Source organism: Anabrus simplex, chromosome X (genome assembly GCF_040414725.1).
Source record: "Anabrus simplex isolate iqAnaSimp1 chromosome X, ASM4041472v1, whole genome shotgun sequence".
Taxonomy (NCBI): Eukaryota; Metazoa; Arthropoda; class Insecta; order Orthoptera; family Tettigoniidae; genus Anabrus; species Anabrus simplex.
Window position 1 is genome coordinate 196271662 of NC_090279.1, and position 24163 is coordinate 196295824.

Sequence of the window (24163 nt, forward strand, 5' to 3'; positions counted from 1 at the left end):
ACCTATGTTCCATCAAGTATGTTCCAGATGGGTCCCTCGCCTTTTGACTGAAAATCTGAATAATAATAATTAAATTAATGTTGTATGGTCCACCTTTTTCAATACTATATTATGCAATATTATTGAATTACCATCTGGCTCCATGGCTAAATGGTTAGCGTGCTGGCCTTTGGTCACAGGGGTTCTGGGTTCGATTCCCGGCAGGGTCGGGAATTTTAACCATCATTGGTTAATTTTGCTGGCATGGGAGTTGGGTGTATGTGTTGTCTTCATCATCATTTCATCCTCATTACGACACGCAGGTCGCCTACGGGAGTCAAATCAAAAGACCTGCATCTGGCGAGCCGAACATGTCCTCAGACACTCCCGGCACTAAAAGCCATACGCCATTTAATTTAATTACCATATGACATTAATTTATTAATTATTATTGTGATCACAATTCAATACGGATCAAAAACATGATGTTTACACCCTATGAATATCTGAAGTTGAGATGTTTGGAGGTCTGTCAGAGGCTTACAGCAAGGTTTGCGGAAGAAGGCGATGCATTTTTGAGTCAGATTATCACCTGCGATGAAACATGGGTCCACCACTACACTCCTGAATCCAAACAAGCCAGTAAGGAGTAGTGTTGGCTACTGAACGCATGATTCGAAGCAGTGTATCGATTCATTCAAGTGTCCGAGTGAATCGATTCACAGGAACGGCCAGCTCACGGCACACGATTCAGCTTACTCCCAGCGGACAGTGCTGAGTGGCGCACTCACTGGACGTTGACAGGGAGCCGAGCTTCCGCTGCAGCGAGACGGTGAATCATGGCATATAGAAAGAATCGTGAACGAGCGCGGCTCAGTGAGACACATGATACACACGGCTCCTTATCGGCTCACTGGACACTCGGAGAGCCGAGCTTCCGCTGCAGCGAGACAGTGAATCATGGCACATCGAAAGAATCGTGAACGAGCGCGGCTCAGTGGGACACATGATACACACGGCTCCTTATCGGCTCACTGGACACGCGGAGAGCTGAGCTTCCGCTGCAGCGAGACATACACTGAAAGAATCGTATGCTATAATGGACTCTTGAGCTCAGCTCATTTGAAAATAATACCTATTTGCGTTCACTGTCCTCTTCTTACAGGGAGGTTTAAATAATAGATGGATTTATTTGCAGTGTTAAAAAGGTAGTCACAACATAATTCTGAAGTAGCTAGTAAGTAGGTAGGCTATTAGGGTATACTATTTATTAGTTTAATGAATCTTAGTATTATAACTTAGTTGACATTTGACAATTAAACTCGACTCTAGCCTGCCCTATGACTATGAGTCATGCTCACGACCACTCAAAAGTACCTGTTTTATATTGGGAAGAACAGCTCAGTATTCTCTCAGTTCATATGTCACATCGTTGCACAAGACTTCAATCATATGTGGACAGACGCAATAACAGTATGTCGAATCAGAAAACCAGCGGGCTACTGTACATCTCGGGTGGCCTATACAAAATATGACGATTAAAAAAATCCTCAGCTGATAGAAAAATACTTTAAAAAACAAATGACTGAGCGAGTTGTCGTGCGGTTAATATCGCGTGGCTATGCGCTTGCATTCGGGGGATGGTGGGTTCGAATCCCACCATCGGCAGCCGTTAAGGTTTTTTTTCCGTAGTTTCCCCATTTTCACACCAGGAAATGCTGGGACTGTACCTTAATTCAGGCCATGGCTGCTACCTTCCTAACCTTTCCCACCCTGCGTCGCCGGAAACCTTCGATGTATTAGAGTAACTAGCATTTTTTCTAAGAAAGGAGTTCATAGTAAGTATGAAGACCAGATGGCAGCTGCGAGCACTGAATGCTGTTGCTGCTGTCTTACCAGCACATACTACACAGATGCAGTAGGAGCGGTGACCAATGAGCCGTGAATCGGATCACTGTATCAATTCAGTAACGTGAACGGAATCAAATGAATCGATTCAGTAAAATGAATCAAATGTCCCATCACTAGTAAGGAGTAGCAGAGGAAAGGGGAAGCAGCACCAGTGAAAGCCAAGACTCGACTGTCAACTGGCAAGGTTCTTGCAACCATATTTTTGATCAGTGAGGCATTTTGCTGATTGATTTTTTGCATGAGCGATGCACAATCAATGCTGCTTACTACTGCCAGCTGTTGAACAAGGCGAGGGTTGCATATCGCCGCAAAAGACGAGACCAACCGATTCGACAGGTCATCCTCTTCCATAACAATGCACAGCCCCATACTGCAGCTCTAACTCTCTCCAAGCCACAGGAAATGCACTGGACAACACTTGATCATCCTCCTTACAGCGCGGACTAATCGCCCAGTGATTTCCATTTGTTCGGACCGCTTAAAAACGCTCTAGGAGTGCAACAATTTGAAGATGACGAGAGTGTGGAAGACTTCGTACAACCCTGGCTGGTGACACGACCCTGTTCTTTTTACGAGGAGGGCATTAAAAAAGCTGCCCATACACTGGGACAAATGTATTTCCAAAGCAGGAAACTATGTGGAAAAATAAATTATAATTGCTTTGTGTTTTTCAATAAATTAATTTAAATAAACAAAAAATTCCTGTTTATATTTGATCCCCCCTCGTATCATTGATTGCGATTTTCCTATAATTTATAGAGGGTCGTATGCAACAAAGGACGGAAATATGTTCCTATCTAAACAATGGTCCAAAATGACTGCAAATGTGGTACATACATGATGGGGCACCGTATCAATAGTTGACGCCGAGCTACCCATTACTTAGTACATTCAGCTGTGCGCGGAATGACTGCTGTTTATTTACTTCTCGCGGCCTCCTCACTGGGGCACGAGCGGTCAACAATGCTGCCAACCTGTTTAGCTGGGAACTAAGATCAGTGACAAAACCATTGGACTGTGACCAAGCAAAGGGGGCCTCCAGGTTAGCATTCTGTAGGGCGATAAGAGCGCATTCTATTTCACCTAAGGCGACAGGCAAATCCCTATTTAAGAGCTCCTTCCCCCTAAACGCAAGGGTGCATGAATTCCTTAAGGCTGCCACAGCCCTATATCCGTCACTGCATTAAGGTAAGTTTCACATAAAATTATTGCTGTTTTGTTACACATTGTTTCCTTTACATAGTGTTTTTACTTGTGCTTTTATTCAGCCGAGGTTGGTAACGCAATCTAATTATCATCATTGATGGCAATGACGTTACATTCTTTTCACGCTGGCCAATAGGATTGTAAGTAGCTACTTTAGAAATGGCAAGTCCTGCTCTTTATTAGGTTATGAAAGTAAACGTACTTCTGGGGAGGGATGGTGGGTTCCTAGACATTGCAACGAACACAATTCCAAGTAAGATCTGCATAATTTTCACTTCCTTATAATGTTACAAATTTTGGGTTGCGTGGTGTCAACTTTTGCCTGGCACCGGCCCATTGGTCAGAGAGGACCAATACCTGGACCTTCCCGTCCGCCTGAACTTAACCATTTAGATTGTTGGCTTTGGGGACATGTAAAGACCATGGTGTATGTGGTCCCCATACGTGATGTGGATACACTACAAGAAGACGTGTTCAATGCCTGTGATGCAATCTGGCAACAGCCAAGGGTGTTCCAACGAATATGTTATTCCATGCGACGTAGGGTGGAAGGCTGCATTGCAACGGATGGTGGTCACATCGAGCACATGTTGTGAGGAGTAGATGAAAGACATAGTGGTAGCGGACCATAACTCCAAAGATATTGGGTTTGTTACCAATGTTTACAGGACCGGGTAAGTGAACGAATCGTATCCATGAAATTTCATTATAAATTTTGTTCTAAATGGAAGATAATAATTGCTTTTACACAATTAAGAGTAAAATTAGCGGTAAATTAATAAATACCATTATTACTAGAGAAATAGGCATATACTTTGATATATTATGACTATGAATTCTATTAAGTTACAATGCTTCAGTATAGCTTTTGTTTTTCAAGACTTTGCTCAAATTTCTTTGCTTAGCCTGATGTTACTTGGTGGGGGGAATTGTTGACTTGTCCCCGTAACTCATTAATTAATATAATTACTGATGCAGGAATCATGCTATTTATCGTTCAACAAAAATCATTTTTGTGTTACTTTTCACCTCCATTTTCCCACTTGAACTACCCACGCTAGTCACGATGAACAAAGATATTGAGAATTCACAGACATAGCACTTCCATTCGTTGGTGCTAGCCCTTGATCTCGAGAAGGAAACAAAAGACGGCATGATGAAGCGGAATACCACAGAAGAGAGTCGTGTCTACAGCGAAATACTCGCCATAGTTACGTATCTATATTTCTCTGGTAATAATGGTGTTCATTAATTTACCACTTATTTTACTGTTGGTTTTTGTGAAATCAATTATTATCCTCCATTTAGGACAAAAATTACAATGAAATTTCATGGATATGATTCGTTCACATAACCACAGGAACATTTTTCTTTCATTTGTTGCATGCTGTCTCCTCTGTCATTTTTCAAGTACACCCTGTATATGATATATAGTTAATTTAGTCACAAAAAGACTGGTCTGTCCAAGAATGCAAGAATGTTCTGAGTCCAGTCATAAGCCTTTGATGAGCAATTCATTACCAAGACAAAGAAATAAGCTGAAAGGGTGTGAGCAGCTATAAAGGGTACCATATTAAACTATACTGGTAATAAGAAGAGTTGGCGTTTGACATTTCTTAGAGGGAGGTCCGTTTACTGCCTGCAGTGGCGGGATAAAGGGAGTGGCTGTGTGATTGCCATGGAAACGAGGGTGGGGCGACTGCGGTTGCCATGGAGATAAAACTTCTGGGCAGCTCATCTTGCTGGGAGTTGCCAAACCTCTCACTTCCCTTGTGAGTTAGATCTTGTCGCAAGCAGTTCAGTGTGAGTGGCATTCTATTAATGTTTTGTGGCCGTTAGTAAGTTTCTAATTGTATTTTAAATACTATTTATGTACGTACATGCAATCATTGTATTTTAATTTATATTTTGAGTACGATGAATACTCCTCGAGGGAGAGGGAGGCCCAGGACTGGTCTACCTCATGAAAAAAATAGCACCGGCCAATAAGGTGTGCAGAGACAAAGTGTAGGACAAAGGGCATGTTGAAGGATTTGTCAGGCTATAGATACCACCCCTGTTAAAGATTAATAATGTTATTTATTTTACGTTCTGTAGCACATTCAAATACCACCTGACTGAGCCAGGGTTGGAATCAGAAGGCCTGCCTGCGCTCTACCCTCTGAGCTTATCAGGCCGGTCCCCGTCAAAAATAACGTAACATGAGACCATGTCAGTCAAAGTCACAGCAAAATTTGTCCGATTACAGTGGAAAACAAGAATGTGAAGAAAGACCAGTTCTTGTCCCATTTGCGATCACTGTAAAATTATCAGCAGCCTGTCAGGGTTTTCCAACTTCAATGCAGCAATGGGACTGCTAATTAAGGCGTACTCCACACAACTGTGCGATAAGGATTCTCCCAACCCGTACCCTCTCTCTTGAACGTTTTTTGACATATTATTAGTCTATACTTCTTAACATACTGTAATTATCCCAGCTTTAGATATCCATCGTTGACGTAGCTTTTGTTGGTATGCTATCTGTGTGCTTACTTACGACATGCAGGTCAATGAGACGAAGAAAGGCAAGCCTTAAGCTTTAGCCTATATAATGGATACTCTTACAGAAATTTACGGAAAAGTGAGGGATGTTTGGTGACGTGGATTTGTTTTACCGCTGGATTTACGTCGCAGCGACACAGATAGATCTTATGGCGAGAATGGGATAGGAAAGGGCTTGGAGTAGGAAGGAAACGACCGTGGCTTGTTGTGCTTGTTGTGAAAATAGGAAACCACGGAAAACCATCTTCAGGGCTACCGACAATGGGATTCGAACCCACAATTTTCCGAACGCAATATAATCTTTTCACACTATCATAGAATTGTCATTTTTTAAAACTTATTGTAATCTAAACATTTTCTTAACATTAAGTTCTGGAAACTTGTAAATCTAATCCAAGCATACAGACAAAAATTATAATTTTATTTATATAGATGAAAGTAGACTGAGTGGCTGCGCGTTTTAACGCGCTATGGCTATGGAGCCAAGCTCTGCATTCGGGAAACGCGTGGGTTCGAATCCCACCGTCGGCTCTTCTCAGAACAGTTTTCTGTGGTTTAATATTTTCACTTCCAGGCAAATGCCGGTACAGTTCCTATCCATAGGCCATAGCTAAGTCCTCGCACCCCTTACCCAATTTCATTCACCATAACACATTTCTTCCTCATTAGCTCCTCAACTGAGGTTGGTGCCAGGAAGGACATCCGGCAGTAGAAACATGCTGTATAAATTAATCTCATCTCATCCCGATCCGGTATCAACAAACGAGACTGAGAGGTAGACATACATACAGACAGAGGAAAGTAGGCTGATTATATTTTGAGCAGCTGTTTACTTAACGTCTCAGTATGAATATTTGAACAGTTTGAGCATTATGTAAGCATTCATTTAATATTAATATTGTCCCCTATTGTATAGAAAAGTGTAAGTTAACTGTTAAGTATAGATGAGCTACAATTGCTTTAAAAAGTGTCGTACTGTCGAAGAAGTTAAGTGTTACAGCAAAATCCTTTGTTTTGAAATCGGAAAATGTAAAATTCAACGGTTTTATTACATCCATCTTTGACCTACTTCTTAAAACTCATTTAACTGCCTTTACACCCACAACCATCTGGTAACTCTAAATAAAAGGTTTATGTGAGTCCTGTTTATTCACTGTCAGTCCCGATATAAACGCATCAGTCTCAAACGGTAAATATAAGTAATTTAATGACTTTCAACATACGATTCGTAAGATTCCCAGTTTCGCCAGTTACTTGAGGGATGTCCTCCTGTACCAATCCTTCAGTAAGGAATTCCCTCACAGCAACCTGACTGTTTGTAGAGTGATCGCAAATGGGACGACACCGTCAGGCCAGGTAGTCTACAACAGATCACAGCTGTCAGAATGGAGAGAACAAGTGAGCCGGAAGCGAGGGGTAAGACCCTGTAGAAAGGAATGCTGGAATGTGGCAACATCGTGAAATGGCACGTGCAATGCTCCTCCCTCCAACCTTACCTGTCAGACGCCAACTTTAGTTCAGTCTAGAATAATGATTTCTTGCATTACAAAGTAATGGAAGGATATGATGTACAAAAATAGAATACCTGACTCAAATCTACAGGGAAATATATGATTTAGAGTGACTTACCTACAGATAATAATATGGCTTGATGGAATACCCAGAATATTACAGCTATCCCACAATTCTTGTTTCCTAATTTTACCTTTATTTTCATAATTCCCTGTAATAAAAGAGCGTACATATGAAGAGAAACTTAAGCTAACTGGGAAGAATTGGGGCATCATTTCAAGAAGATAAAGGTAAGAGATATGGTTATAGTGAGCTGAAACACATGCAGAATGCTAGCTAAAAGAAAAAGAATTAGAAATCTACTGATAACCTGAACTACTAACCTTCAGAAAGGCACAAAAGGAACATCTGGCAATCGCTTCGCTGAGCAAGTTTTAAAATTATCGGTCCAAAAAACATGCATTCGTCATCTGGATGGGCTGTCACAAATAACACCTTCTTGACAGTTTTTAAGTGTCCATATTCTTTCATCAGGTACACTGTCGCAAAATACACAATTACACAAAACAACACATAACCAAAGATTGCTAATGCCAGATGCAGAGTAGTGTCAGTCACATATTGGACGGTATCGTCCACAAATTCCACGCTCAAACGTTTTAATTCTTCTATAAAATCTTTATCCAGCATGACTGACGAACGGGTTAAAACTACCTGGCTACCTACGACTACAAGCTAGTTTGGCTTCCATGAGTGATAAAAGAAAATAAGATAGTACATTACTGATAAACATACTGTTGAACGAATCCTATACACAATTCCTTTTAAGGGTGTAACGCAGTGCCAATCAAGCCAATTAACCTTCACATATCTCATATAATTATCCAAAACATTAACATGCTCTTGCAAGTGCCATGTAAATAATTGATAAATATCTTAAAAGATAGCGCTGAAATACGGAAAATAAAGAGTCGAACATCTGTTGCCAGGAATACCAATCCAGCGAATTGAAACCTATCTAGCATCGTGATGATCGGGAAAAACCTGATTCACCGCAATCTAGCACCACGGGTGACGTCAACAAAGCAGAACATAGACGACTCCGCTCCGACCCGGAGCAGTTCTCTTTGGTACAGTATCTTACTCCAGAGCACCCCCATACAGACCAGCGGTTGCCCGCGCAATGGGACTCGGACTGTCGTAATTTAAGAAAATACTGACATATATACTTTCACTGTAGTAGGCATTTTATAAATGATAAAATGAGATCATCCCCAGTAGTAATAATTATTGAAAATTGTTTAAAATAACTGGATGTATATTTTAAAATTCGAAGTTTTTTCTTCAGGATTATAAATACAAAGTACGCATACAAAATAAATTTGATACTACTGTATATATCACTTTGTCAGAAACATAATGCTGAACTTCAGCAGCATAGAAATATACCATAAAATAATTTTATTCAGAACTGTTCTGTTAGTTTTGTGTCTTCAGTCAGAATCCTTGGAAAACTCTCTGTAAGTAAAGAATTACTTATTCATTACATGACATCAAACGATATGTTTAAAATTTAGTGTAACTTTATTATTAAAGTATAACGAATATTCGGTTAGATATCAGTTCTCAGTAAATAATAAAATTTTACAAAGAAAATGTACACAGTTTTCATTCGTGAATAGCTAGTTATATCCCTAGAAATTTTATTGTGCAGTTTTATTATTTATTAAAACTGATATCTAAACGAAACTTCGTTTTACATCTATGAAATGCCATATGGCTTTTAGTGCCGGGAAGTGTCCGAGGATTTCTGCTCGCCAAGTGCAGGTTCTTTTATTTGAATCCCGTAGGCGACCTGCGCGTCGTGATGAGGATGAAATGATGATGAAGACGACACATACACCCGGTCCCCGTGCCAGGGGAATTAATCAATTATGGTTAAAATTCCTGACCCTGCCGGGAATCGAACCCGGGACCCCTGTGACCAAAGGCCAGCACGCTAACCATTTAGCCATGGAGGCGGACATTATATCAATAATAAAGTTACACTGAATTTTAAACATATCGTTTGCTGCATTAAAATCTTCTATTTGTAACAGTGAATAAATATCCTTTATTTACAGAGAGTTTTCCAAGGATTCTGACTGAAGACACAAAACAAACAGAACAGTTCTGAAAAAAATTTATATATTCTTATTCCGCTGAAGTTCAGCATTATGTTTCTGACAACGTGATATTTAATATCAGATTTACTGTGCACTTTGTATTTTTATTTCTGAAAAGAAAAAGAATTCCGAATTTTAAAATATACTTCAAGTTACTTTTAATAATGACTACTGGGGATGATCTCATGTCATCATGGGTACTACAGTGAAAGTGTATATTTCAGTATTTTCTTAAATTATTACACTATGCCATTCCCAGTGCGCGCGCAGCCGCTGGCCCCTGTTTCGGGTTGGAGCGGAGTCTGCTATGTTCGGCTTTGCGTGACGTCACGCGCGGTGCTAGATGGCGGTGAATCTTAGCCTCCCGTGATGATCATGATCGTGACCCACAGACATATACTAATAAGAGAAAAGCGCACAACCCACAGACATATAGTAAATATACTAGCAGTGCTGAATCTCCTAGTATTGGTGCTAGTGAAGCCTGAAACTTGCGGCCGCCGCCATCTTACGTCAACACAGACCACTGTAAACAACTGTTATTATGATACGAGCAGTTTTGGTTTCTGTTGTATTTATGCGCGTTTTCTCCCCCGACAAATTACTACGTGGTAGAATGGCGAATACCTGCAAAGTATTTGGGTGTGGTTTCTTGTATTCGCGAAGAAAGAAGAACGAAGGAACAAGAGTTTCAATACACCAGTAAATGGCCCACACGTTCTGAAGTAGACTTGTTGTTTAGTTATTAATGCTATTAAATTTGATATTCTTATTCTTCTTCTGTCGTGTTTCCGCACACTTGTGGGGTTGCAGGTGCGAATTGTTTCGCACATGTGAATTAGGCCCTGTTTTACGGCCGGATGCCCCTCCTGATGATAAAACCAATAAGGATTGCGTGTTTTTTGGTGGGTGATAGTGAAAAATGTTGTGTGAATATGAACGGAAAATTTTGGTACAAACACAAACACACAGCCCACGAGCCAGAAGAATAAATCAGACGTGATTAAATTCCCCGACCAGGCCGGAAATCGAACCTGGGATCCTCTGAACGGAAGACCTCAGCTCTGACCATTCTCCTAAGGAGTCGGACATAAAATTTACTATTAAGGATGCCTAATTATATAGGAGACAGACATAACTTCCTTCCGATGTATATTTGTTGGCGTTAGCCCCCTTGTGATGGAGTGCGGAAAAATTATTCTTTCCTAAAGCGATGTAATGATGATAATAATAATCTGTTGTAAATATTTGTAGATTTCTGTTTAGTTTCATAATCAAGAAAGGGAATCCTTGCTTAAGCCGAGTCAGTCCATTCATCATAGGCATTTATTCGTCAACGAATATATAGTATATAAATACAATGTCATTTGGACATATTAAATGTGTCGTCTGAGATGGCTGAACAGTCCGATTCTGGATGCACAGATTTTATTGCAGTGACAGCACACACTAGTAGTTGCAACAGATGGTTGTGCAAGAATGCCATCCATCGCATTCGCTCGTTCTCTACTGCGGTTCCTCCTCTCAGCTTCTAATCTTCTCCTATCTTTTTCTAGATGTTCAACTCCATTGTACACAATGCTACACCATTTGGGCCTATCCTCGGCTGTAGTTTCCCAGTTGATCGTATCAATATGACATCTTTTAAGATTATACCTTAAAACATCCTTATATCGTTTAAGCTGCCCTCCATGGTTACGCTGGCCATTCTTTAGTTGGGAGTACAAGATTTTCTTTGGGAGGCGTGTATCTGGCATGCGGACGATATGACCAGCCCAGCGTAGCTGATGCCTGACTATCTTTGCCTCTATGCTTGTAGTGTTGGCTTCCTCGAGGATGCTAATGTTCGTTCGACGATCTTGCCATTTAACTTTCAGTATTCTCCGCAAGCATCGTTAATGGTATTTTTCCAGGCATTTTAGATTTCTCCTGCAGGTTGTCCAGGTCTCGCAACCATACGTAAGAGTAGGAATTACAACAGAATTGTAAACGTACAGTTTGGTTCTCACACTGATATCATGATTGTCAAACACTCTTCTTAGGAGACGACCGAAAGCCGCACTAGCGCATCTTGAACGATATTGGATTTCTGCATCAATGTTTGCACATGTCGAGAGATGGCTTCCAAGGTAAGGAAAATGATTTATGTTTTGCAGAGACTGGCCATTGATTGTAATAGTCGGAGTTCTCTTATTGGAATTAGGCGCCGGCTGGTAAAGGATCTTAGTTTTATCAATATTAATTTCCAGTCCGATACTTTCATATGCTTGATTAAAAGCATTGAGGATTGATTGCAGATCTTCCTCTGTGTTGGCTAAGATAACATTGTCATCTGGGTACTGAAGCTCTATAACTGACACTGAGGACACCTTGGTCTTAGCTCGCAGTCTGTTAATATTAAACAGATTTCCATCAGTTCTATACAGAAGTTCTACTCCTGATGGCAGTTTATCATCCACAAGGTGTAGTATAGTTCCAACAAATAGTGAGAACAATGTTGGAGCAATTACACAACCTTGCTTGACTCCAGTAGAAATACGGAAAGGGTCTCCTGGTTTTGTATTAGAAAGAACAGTAGCAAACATGCCGTCGTGTAGCAGTCTGAGTATCTGTATGTATTTGTTTGGACATCCGATCAGAGCTAGAATTCTCCATAGAGCTTCTCGATTAACAGAATCAAACGCCTTGACAAGATCGATAAAAGCCATGTACAAAGGTTGGTTTTGCTCTCTAGACTTTTCCTGCACTTGCCTTGCACTGAAAATCATATCAATTGTACTTCTGTTTGGCCCGAAACCACACTGAGTTTCTGGTAGGCACATTTCAGTCAATGGCAGTAGACGATTAGACAATACTCTAGCAAGAATTTTTCCTGCAACAGAGAGTAATGATATTCCTCTATAATTGTTACACAGAGTCTTATCCCCTTTCTTGAAGATAGTGATGATGGAAACATCCCGTAGATCAGCAGGGATTGTTCGCATGTTCCATATTTTCACACTCAACATGTGTGTATGCTGAATTAGCAAAGGACCACCATCCTTGAAGAGCTCGGCTGGAATTCCATCTTGTCCGGGTGCCTTTTTATTCTTCAGTTGATGAATGGCCTTCTCAATTCCTTGAATAGAAGGGACTTCACCTAAGTGATCTTGAATTGGCTGGTGTGGAATATCAGCAAACACATCACCCTCAACATGTGAGTTTCTGTTCAGGAGGTCTTGAAAATGTTCTTCCCAACGGGAAGCTATCGAGTCAGGGTCTTTAAGAACTTTAGTACCGTCTTTGGATTTTAGACAATTAAAACCTTTGGTAGAGGGACCATAAATTGCTTTGGTAGCACTGAAGAAGGCACTAGTGTTGTTGGAGGCGATTAAATTCTCCATTTCCTTTGATTTACCTATCCATCATTAATTCTTGATCATCCTGCATCTTTTCTGCACTTCCGTTTTGAGTTGTTGATATCTATGTTTCTTGGTAAATGAATTTGGATCATTTTGCCACGCGTTGTAGGCTTTCCGCTTTTCATCAATTAGGTCACATATTTCTTTGTCTTTCTCGTCAAACCAATCCTGATGTTTCCTCTTATTAACACCAACTGCTTCTTTGCCAGCTGCTATAATAGCTGATTTTAATAACGACCAGTGCTGCTCAATATCTTCTGGATATTCATTTGAAAGTTTATCAGCCAATAGTTCTTGATAGGCAGAGTTGATACTGTTGTTCCTAAGTTGCTCAGTATTTAGTTTGTGTTTTATCGCCTTCCCCAGAATCCGCCGTTTTGAAGGAACCTGTATAGCCATCACAGATCGAACTAAGCGGTGGTCGGTCCAGCAATCATCAGCACCGGTCATAACTGTGGTTATAGGAACATCGCGCTTATCTCTGGCGCGGACAATAATGTAGTCGATTAAGTACCAGTGCTTTGATCTAAGATGTTGCCATGTTATTTTAAATCTATCTTTCTGTCGGAAGAGTGTATTTGTAATGACAAGATCATATTCAGAACACTTCGTGAGTAGAAGGGTTCCATTGGCGTTGATTTTGCCTACACCCTCTTTACCAATAGTTCCAGGCCAAAGTGATGATTCTCTGCCAACTCGAGCATTAAAGTCTCCCAGCAGAATAAGCTTATCTGACTTGGGTACATTCGACAGGAGTTCATAAAGTTGGTTATAGAATGCTTCTTTTTGATCATCTTCTGGCTTCACTGTTGGGGCATATGCACTAATTATCGTAGCTCTTTGATTGTTCTTGAGTTTCAGACGGAGTGTCATGAATCTTTCATTAATTCCAGATGGGAACTCATCAAGATTGTGAATGAGCTCATTCTTTATTCCAAAACCTACTCCATGAATTCTTAATTCGTTTTCATCTTTTCCTTTCCAGAAAAATGTATAGCCACCGCCATGTTCCTTGAGTTGTGCTACTCCAGCGCGCCTAGTTTCACTATGAGCAGCGATATCAATATTGTATTTCTTCAACTCACGACTTATTACTGCTGTACGTCGCTCTGGACGGTTATCTACATCAGTGTCCGTCAGAGTACGAATATTCCAGGTAGCTATATTCATGTTGCAAATTTTTCTTTTGTTTCTACCGAGAATCGGTGTACCCACTGAACGCGGTAATCCATTCAGTTGAGAAGTTAGACTGCCTATGTTTAGGGCACCTTTTATAGCCTCCTCCCCATTCAGGGTGAGCAGAGGAGATCCTAAATAGGACTGCTCAGTCACGGGTGTAGCACACGGGTTGCTCTACAGTCTGTCCTTCAGCAAAACGGCGATCACACACTCGCCGCCTACGTACCGACTCATCACTAGGAGCTCCCAGATTAAACTATCCTGCCCCCGTCGCAACTTGCCGATCACCGCAGGACTTTAATATTGAGCAGATGATGTTGCTTTCCAAATGACGCCTGTGCGTGAAATCTTTTTACGTGGGAATGCTGGTGCACATCAACAGTCACACGGCACTTAACAGTTTCGGGACGCTGGCCCAGTGGCATAGAGTCTACGACGACTGGAGATCCAAAAACTGCTGAAGTTGTTAGACCTCATGGACATAATCAGGTGTAGTTGGAGTTGTACCTTATTCGACATTTGGAGATTAAGGTGGTATCCTCCAGGAGCCTTCCTAAATGGACGAAACAACAACAAAAATAGTAATAATAATGTTACTGCAACACATTTTTATAGGTTGAATTTTTGTTTTGGTTATATTATTAAATAATAGTGGTCTTGGTATCTTCTATTCTTTAAGGATATGTTGTGAGGATTTCAAAACTACTGTTAAAATTAGAGTGGAAGGATCATAGTTGGGCCCACGAGAGTTGAAATAAGAAGTTTGGTGCCATCGGCGAGAAGAAGTTGACTAACGCTGCTCAAAAATGATCTGTTCCTATGGCAACGATAACAGCGATGCCACATTTAAGGATGCTATCGCCATGTGGGTCGGCTTGGTCTCAATCGCTTTTGTGATATTATTCGAAGTACTACCGTGTTGGCTGTGTTAGTTGTTGCTGTTTTATGTAATAATTTAAATGTTTGTTTCCTAAGTATTATTTTCGTTGTTAGTTTATTTGTTGTAAGTTAACCAGTGGCTAGTGTTGTACAGTTCTATTCTATATTTAACACTGCATTTGTTGAGGTTATTGACAGTTTAGTGAATATGAAACCTCATATTTATCGCTAATGACGTATTCTGACATAAATGCTGGAATTATTAGCACAAGCTTAGGAATGGGTCAAAGTTTATTGAATTGTGTTAGGCCTACATGTTTTATTAAATATTCAGTCTGGATGAAAGGGCGATATGCCGCAGATTGAGGTAACTACGACAACGCAGCGTACTGCCTAGTTACTGCTTTCGCCGCTCAAATGTCAGACTTCAACTCTCGTGGGCCCAACTTTAGTAAACTTGCATAAATCGACAGGTGTTATATTATTGAATATATCTCAGGATTTGTGGCAAAGATGTTAGTCATTTCTCTACAATGTGATACTTGTAAGGAAGCAGCTGTACGGGAAGAAAATCCGTATCCATTCGTTTCTTTTACGAATCGGGATAATCTCTATGTTCTTACGAAAGATATTGATCATGTGTGAAAACTTACTGGGATCTATTTTAGAGAGAATACGTGAAATATCTTAAGGTCAGTCATAAAAGGGGACATACCTAATGAAGCCACATCGCATTTCTATGAAAGGAATTTCTTTTCAAGGTTAAGTTCACATGCTTATATCTAAATCCAATGGGCACGCATGTTTAGAGCCTTATTAGCACAATTTCCTCACTGTTCTTGAAATTAAGTGTGAATCATGCTGTAAGAGAGTTGAATGGAAACAGATCTGACCACAGATCGATCTTAAGAGGATGGCGATTTTTAAGCATTTGTAAATTGATATACCTACAAATATTTCTTTTTTTAACAGTAAAACAAAAGAGCTAATAGGTGTACTTAATCAGCATTATTGTTATTATTTCGATGTGCTTTTAATTATTTTAATTATCTCCTGTCCAATATTCCCGCATCGGCTACTATTTTACATTAATGCATCGGGATAGTGTAGTGACGTAAGATTGCGGCGGCAGCATGATCCCGGCTTCTATTCCTATTGCTCATTGCCAGCCAAAATCTATATGTCTATTAATAGGAGCACAGTTATAAGCATAGAGAAGAAGTACTCTACCGAAGACCAGATAGCGGGGCCGTTCAAACTTGAAACCCCTGAGAAGAAGAGGAATAAGCCTAAATCGGTAACTGAATTAGACTCTTTTCAACAAGATGCGATTCTTCGGCATATTTACACCTATTACCGTAGGAAAGAATATCCTCGTCGTTCTCTTGAAAACAGTGAACTTTTCAGTGGGAGCGAATCTTCTCTTAGAAAATTTGTTTAAATCTGGGTTTTAGGTACAAGAAGTTTAAGGGGCAAAGAGTGCTGATGGAGAGAAGCGATATTGTGATGTGATGTGAAGATTTCTGAGAGAGTTTATTGACGAAAATTTTGATTATATTGTATGGTTGGACGAAACTTGGGTTAATGATTCTTATTCCCATAGCAAAGTGTGGACAGATGATTCAGTAGAAGGCACTATGTCAGTATCTATTGGTAAGGGGGCAGAGTCATATTAGTTCACATAGTACTTCGCAAAGTTTTGTGCCAAATTGTTTGTATGTGTTCCGATCTAAGAAAATCGAAGATTACCACGAGGAAATGAATGGTGGCACATTCCAGAAATGGTTTGAGGAAAGCCTGCTGAACAAATTGCTTGAAAACAGCATTATAATCATGGACAATGCCCCCTACCACCCTGTCATTCTTGACAAAGCACCAACAACGGCGCCTAGAAAGAGTGAGACGATTAAGTGGTGAAGGAGCACAATATTTCGGTTCGTGATGACATGAGGAAGGGGGATCACATGCATCTTGTGAAACAAAACAAACCCCAGTGCCCAGTTTATGTGGTGGACGAAATAGCCAGGAGGCATGGGCGTAAATTTGTTCGCCTTCCACCATACCACTGCCATTTTAACACCATAGAACAGAATAGGGCCCAAATGAAAGATTATGTAACTGAGAATAACCGATTCTTCACAGTTTCGGAAGTTGAAAGGCTTATTTTCAAAGCCGTAGGCCGTACACGAAATCAGAGTTGATTAAAGCTTGTGAGAAGGAAAGGCTCACAGGCGATTATATTGAAGACTTTATTATCTCATTAGGGTGAGGCGAGAGTGAAACCTCAACAGACGATGACGATGAAAATGCCCACAATGACTCAGGAAAGAGTGGTGTGTTCCTTTTGTAGGATTATTTCCTTCCCTAGGGGAAATCCAATCTAACAGCAACGCTAGCTCTTCTACATGGTGAGTAGACATTTTGTTTTATTTTCTCACGTTTTATCTGTTCGAGCATTGACACATTTTATCTTGTAGCCTTTTCCTAAATGTGTTGTGAATTATTGTTCATCTTATGTGAATTATGTACATTGCTATAAAGAATTATTAATTATAGACTTATATTCTAGTATATACATTTCCGCTCGTGTTGTGCATCGTAAATCAGCTGTTTGTTTCGTAAACATTTGGCACCACAGTCTGCCTTCCGGTTAAATGTCAAGTCGAAGCAGAATTATAAAGGAATCTTCTAGAACTCAACTCAGCTTCACCTGTTCATACTAGTATCTATTGGTGTTCTCAGTGTGCTCTAGTTAGTGGCGAGTGAAGTGTGTTAAATGAAGTCCGAACTTGGAGGTGGTGGCACAAACTGGCCTCCTAATTTCGAAATGGACTAAGAAAAATCCCAGCAAATAACGAACAGGTAGCAGGGAACCCCAATGAAGTCAGACCTCCAGTTGGACAACAACAGGAACTCTCTAATCGTGAAAATAGCTTACCGACACTGGAACTGTATCCACTTAGACATAGGGGTCCTTCTTTTATTAATGTTGAACATTTAAGTAATAAAAATATAGGTAGTTTGCTTCCTATGACCTTAGGTCGAATTTTTTGACAACTAAATCAGTGGCATAAAAACCGTTAGTCGCAAATGTGCTCGACGTATTCAAATTGCATTTAAGTCCAGTCAACAAGCCTATAACTTTTTGCAACATTCAATATTGTTAGACAAGAATCTCAAAGCCTGCATCCCATCCTCCCACATTTATCGCATCGGTATTTTTCGTGGTGTGGATAAAAACTTATGTAATAGAGAAATAATGCAATTCGTTAAATCTACTGTACCAATTAGACAGGTACGGCGAATGAACAGAAGGATTAATGTAGGTGGTCAAATAGATTATGTGCCCACTGGTTCACTCAAAATAACCTTCAGATCTCAAAATGTACCGGATCAAGTATCTTTGTTCGATGTACTATTAGATAAGGCTCTATAAGATGGGTATGCTTAGCCGCCATTTTGGTTCGTACGTGCGCAATGGGTCATGTGATCAAACTGTAGTTTCTCCTACAAACGCTCGCTTCATCACATTGAACGTATTGCTTTAATCACCACGTGCATGACAGAATTGTGCAATATTCGTGCGGATATTTATTACATAATGGTGGGTTGTTCTGCACTTAATTGTAGTAATGTCTCTACTGCGCGATACAGGGTTTTAAGATTCCCTTCTGAAAATTCTAGGAGAGCAATCTGACTTCAAAACTGTAGAAGTGACAGGTGGAAACCAACATCAGCTTCGAGGTTATGAAGTTATGAAATACGAATTTGTAACCGTGAGGTCTTCTATAGGGATTATAATCATTATATATTGCAAAATGGTGGAAATCTTGTAATGGAGAAAATTTCGAATGAAAATGTCCAGTATATGTTTTCCAACGTGCTGTAATTATTTTTAAAAAATTAGACACTTCTTCAAAATTCGATTCTATGCTGTTGTGGACTTTAACAAGAAAGCACGGAAACGGGGTAAAATGTATAGGCCTGCTTGGGAAAAGAAGAGAAAAATGTAAACAAGGAATGGAATGTTATTGTTTTGTAAATACTGTAATAAAAGGAGACAGTAAGTTTGTAAAATATTACTTAAATTTCATATTTTTTTATAATTGTGCTGCGTGAGCAAATTAACTAATGTTGCGACCCTTTGAAGTTTTACAAGGTAAGTCGTGCTGATGAATCATACTACTTCTCCTCAAACCTATGGAATCTCTATAAAACAATGTACTGTTAACTTCAAAGTAAAAAAAAAATACAATGTTCTCCTCAGCTCGTGGGTGACTCCCCTTACAAGTCATTGGTAACTGATTTTATCAGTGCAATGCTTCAGGTTGGAAGAAAAGATTCAGCTATAGAAGTAGTTACTCTATTCCTATTTTCTTCCTGAATGTAATTTGTAATAACATTTATTTCATGAATGTTCGGTTGAAGAAACTAAAATTCTCTGTTCATTACAACTGCATAACGCTGATGAGATTCATAACACTAACCAAAAATTAAGTTTATTTCTCACATAGAAGGTCTGGTTTTAAATACTGGTAAATAAGGAAAGGGACTAAGTTTTAGAAGAAAGAAATAAGCTTAAAAAATCCCAGTTACTTGGGTGTGTTCGTCTTCGTACATCACATTTCAGCGTTTTGTTCGAAGAATATTTTTCTTATTATTTCGTTAACATTGAAAATAACGCTAAATAAATTTCACGCAAGTATGAAATACTGACTGAGGTTATATGGTATCAAAATATTTTATCACAATTTATACATCTTTGACACTGACAGATTATCACGTCAAATTCCACGATTTAAGAATGACAGTAGCCTACATCAATCCCACGGAATCCCTCATTTTATTTGACGGTACCGCGGCGCATAGCTTACGGACAACCTATTCTACTTATTATTATTATTATTATTATTATTATTATTATTATTATTAATGAACAGATTTATTATTAAGCTACTTTTCCTAATATTTCTCCAGTGAGAATACATGCCTAGTTTGTTTGTTAAAAGGCAAATTATCAACGACCTTGCTATTCGTACAATCACTGTCTCGAGTAAAAATTCCACAATAATGTACGAAATATAGCCTACTAACATTTACAGTATGTTGAGCAACCGTTTGAGTAATACTGATAATGATTATTTTTACATTATGTTAGTTTATTTTCTAGGTTGGAGAATAGTAGAAAAGAGGATTATGCAAGACTGGGGCGGTCAACTGTCTTACCAACGTAGTGCAGGAATGAACCATAATGGCGGACGAGCATACCTAGTCTTTAGAGAGCCCTACTATTAGAGGTCGAATTCTTTATTTATAATCCAATTATATGTAATAACTGTCAGCGATATGGACACACTGCTACAAATTGTAGGGCCAGCAATCCTCGTTGCGGGTGATGTTCTCTATCACATACAATACGTGAATGTCAAAAAACATTGGTTAAATGTCTACACTGCAACCTCAATCGTTCTGTAGGCTCAAACATTTCTGAAATGCATAAGAAACAGGAAAAAATTATGTGCGTACAAAACTTCTCATTTGAAGAGGCACGAAATCAAGTACAACCGTAGGCGTATAACCCACTTTCGGTATCACAACCGTTGCCACCATCGTCCTCTTCAGAACCAGAAAAAACTGCAGAGCCTCTTAAAAAAAAAGAAATTTACGGATGATATATATCGTGAGCCTAGAGTCACCCCGTCCCCTGCCTATGATAGGGAAGGTTACCTTCAAATACTTGGTAACCACAGAATAGAAACTCGTTCTTCTCCTTTAACTAATACTAACAATGTACCGAGAAGAAGTCTGTGGATTCAGTCTACAGCGGCATCACCAACAAATGGGCCTGGGTGTAGTTCCCATAAGGAACATCAACTACCGGTACCATTTAACCCGAGTAAACTGAAATCCACATTACGTGCAGAGATTCTAATACTCATGGAACTATTAGGGGCTAACCCACAATGGAGTCACTTGCTTTAGAGCATAAACGATACAGTAAATAGTCTCATAGCATATGGCAATTTCGACACTCCAGTGGAATTGTAGAAGCGTACTAGACAAGAGACACGAGTTTGCTAAACTTATTAATGACTATCATCCCTATATAATAATGCTTCAAGAATCCTGGTTGAATCCTGAGTACACTGAGTGGATCATAGGAGACTACTGGCAAAAATGAGTGCAATTGGACTAGACAAAAGAGTGACTGAATGGGTTGCTATATTTCTAGAAAATAGATCTCAAAGAATTAGAGTAGGTGAAGCTTTATCTGACCCTGTAATAATTAAGAGGGGAATTCCTCAAGGCAGTATTATTGGACCTTTATGTTTTCTTATATATATAAATGATATGAGTAAAGGAGTGGAATCGGAGGTAAGGCTTTTTGCGGATGATGTTATTCTCTATAGAGTGATAAATAAGTTACAAGATTTTGAGCAACTGCAACGTGACCTCGAAAATGTTGTGAAATGGACAGCGGGCAATGGTATGTTGATAAACGGGGTTAAAAGTCAGGTTGTGAGTTTCACAAATAGGAAAAGTCCTCTCAGTATTAATTACTGCGTTGATGGGTTGAAAGTTCCTTTTGGAGATCATTGTAAGTATCTAGGTGTTAATATAAGGAAAGATCTTCATTGGGGTAATCACATAAATGGGATTGTAAATAAAGGGTACAGATCTCTGCACATGGTTATGAGGGTGTTTAGGGGTTGTAGTAAGGATGTAAAGGAGAGTGCATATAAGTCTCTGGTAAGACCCCAACTAGAGTATGGTTCCAGTGTATGGGACCCTCACCAGGATTACCTGATTCAAGAACTGGAAAAAATCCAAAGGAAAGCAGCTCGATTTGTTCTGGGTGATTTCCGACAAAAGAGTAGCGTTACAAAAATGTTGCAAAGTTTGGGTTGGGAAGAACTGAGAGAAAGAAGAAGAGCTGCTCGACTAAGTGGTATGTTCCGAGCTGTCAGCGGAGAGATGGCGTGGAATGACATTAGTAGACGAATAAGTTTGAATGGCGTTTATAAAAGTAGGAAAGATTACAATATGAAGATAAAGTTGGAATTCAAGAGGACAAACTGGGGCAAATATTCATTTATAGGAAGGGGAGTTAGCGATTGGAATAACTTACCATGGGAGATGTTCAATAAATTTCCAATTTCTTTGAAATCATTTAGGAAAAGGCTAGGAAAGCAACAGATAGGGAATCTGCCACCTGGGCGACTGCCCTAAATGCAGATCAGTATTGATTGATTTTTCGACTTGCGGGTTATAAAGCGGAAAGAATGGATGGTGGTGGATACGGCCGAATGCTTACGCTTATTTCCAGTAGATTAACATATCAAATGTTGGATGTTACATATCACATCAAGGGCACCTGTATAAGAACGGTGAAAATCCAAGACTTGGTCATCGTGAATCTATATTGTCCTCCTCGTATACAAGGTACCGCTATACAATGGCTAACTTTCTTCTATCAGTTTAATACTTCTCCTATTTTTATAATTGATGAAGATATTAATGCCCACCACACTGCATGGGGATATCAGAACATTTCCGCTAAGAGTAGGGAAATTCTCAACATAACCCAGGCACAACACCTACTAATATTAAATGATGGAACTCCTACACGACTAACGGCACTAGGGCAAGCTAAAAGCGCTGTAGATCTTTCCATTTGTAGTCTCACCATGGGTCACCGTAGTTTTTGGCAAACAATTAATGATACCCATCTCAGTGATCACTTTCCCATACTTATCTCCCTTGGTGGGAATATTGGCCATACAACTTTTGATCCCTCTATAATTGATTACTACAGGCCAGAAAGGTCACTACATGGCTTTGATTTTGAAATGTTCGTGGTATGTTGACTCCAAGCTCAAACTCAGTTCTTCACCTATAACTCAACATTCCTCGCTCCTTAACGTAATTACCGACTATCTCGATATTTATCATCCTATTCGCCCAAAAAAAATGTAACCACAATCCTGAAAAAAATGTAATTCGATGGTGGGATAAACAATGTGATGCAATGGTTAAACGCCGAAAATGCCTATTTAGACAGATTCGAAATAACTTTACATATCATAACTACCTTCTCTATCATAAATATACAGCATAGATGAAACGAACTTTTAATCATAAACGAAAGGAATCATGGAAACATTTCATGTCTACTATTCACAGAAATACCAATCCGCAGCTCCTTTGGTCTGTTATCAGATCAATAGGTCACATTCAACGCAGACACAATACTGTCACAATCCATTCTGACAATCTACAGATATTTTATAACAACCTCACTCCAGACTTTGTGATACCCAATTTTGCAATGCCTTCGTCCACACATATTGGCCGGTTTGAAATACTTATGCAACCCACTGACCTGCAAGAATTTCTTGCTGCTGCTGACTTAAAGAACGCTACTTCCCAATGTCCAGATTGTATTACCCGATACGTCGCGCATTCCTATCTACGAAATGTCACAAGTGGAACATAATAATTGCTTTTACACAGTTGAAGTAAAAAATCTGCGGTAAATTAAGAAATATTTTATTTTTGGAGAATATTATGTATACCTACCGGTACTTATTTTGTAGATAGGAATGCGCGACGTAACCGGTCTTCATCAATAAACGAAGTTATGATCACTCTACAATACAATGCAGTACTTTAGTTATTCCGATCCGAACAAACTATAACTATATAGGTATGCATTCAAATAACAAGTTAAATTGGAAATATAATTTTGATTCCCTACAATCTCAAACAACGAACTTTTTAAATATTATCAAAGCCATAGTAAGGAGGAAATGGGGAGCGGACCCAGTCATAGCTCTGACAATCTAAAAAAATACCATACGATCCAGGTGAGATTATGGATGTTTCTTCTTTAACATGGCATCTGCTAACCTTGTACAGAAATCGGATGTTATTCAATAGAAAGTACCGGGCGAGTTGGCCATGCGGTTAGGGGCATGCAGTTGTGAGCTCGCATCCGGGGATAGTGGGTTCGAATCGCACTGTCGGCAGCTCTGAAGATGGTTTTCCTTGTTTTCCCATGGTTTCCCATTTTCACACCAGGCAAATGCTATGGCCAGTGGCGTATACTGAGGGCTACTAAGGCTATCAGTGAAGCCCAAACCTCAAATGCGAGCGATGGAAATCTAAAGCACATTATATTGTAAGCATCTGACACATTGTTCCATTTGAAAACCGTGAAAGCAATGAGAAAACACGTCGCACATATTTCTGAGAACAAGGCTTCAGAGATTGATATTGCAGCCCAGACTCTCGTCCCTTCCCATCGACTCGCCTCACGCGGCTTGCTGCTGTCTGCCTACAGGCGCAGGGACCGGCGGAGGATATCTGTGCTAGGCTTCGGTCCGTCAG

The 24163-nt window shown here is 39.7% G+C and overlaps 1 protein-coding gene across 2 annotated transcripts in view; it reads right to left on the bottom strand.

Annotated features, from left to right (window-relative positions):
• The window catches only part of PIG-L (phosphatidylinositol glycan anchor biosynthesis class L), a 68801-nt gene extending 60773 nt beyond the window's left edge, over positions 1-8028 (bottom strand). For both annotated transcript variants that reach the window (XM_067158693.2, XM_067158692.2), the window contains exons 1-2: positions 7533-8028; positions 7267-7360 (exon numbers count right to left, since the gene is read on the bottom strand). In XM_067158693.2, the coding sequence (XP_067014794.1) occupies positions 7267-7360; positions 7533-7839 (401 nt within the window). In that variant the 5' untranslated portion in view covers positions 7840-8028. The remainder of the gene's footprint in view (positions 1-7266; positions 7361-7532) is intronic.
• Positions 8029-24163: the final 16135 nt, after the last annotated feature.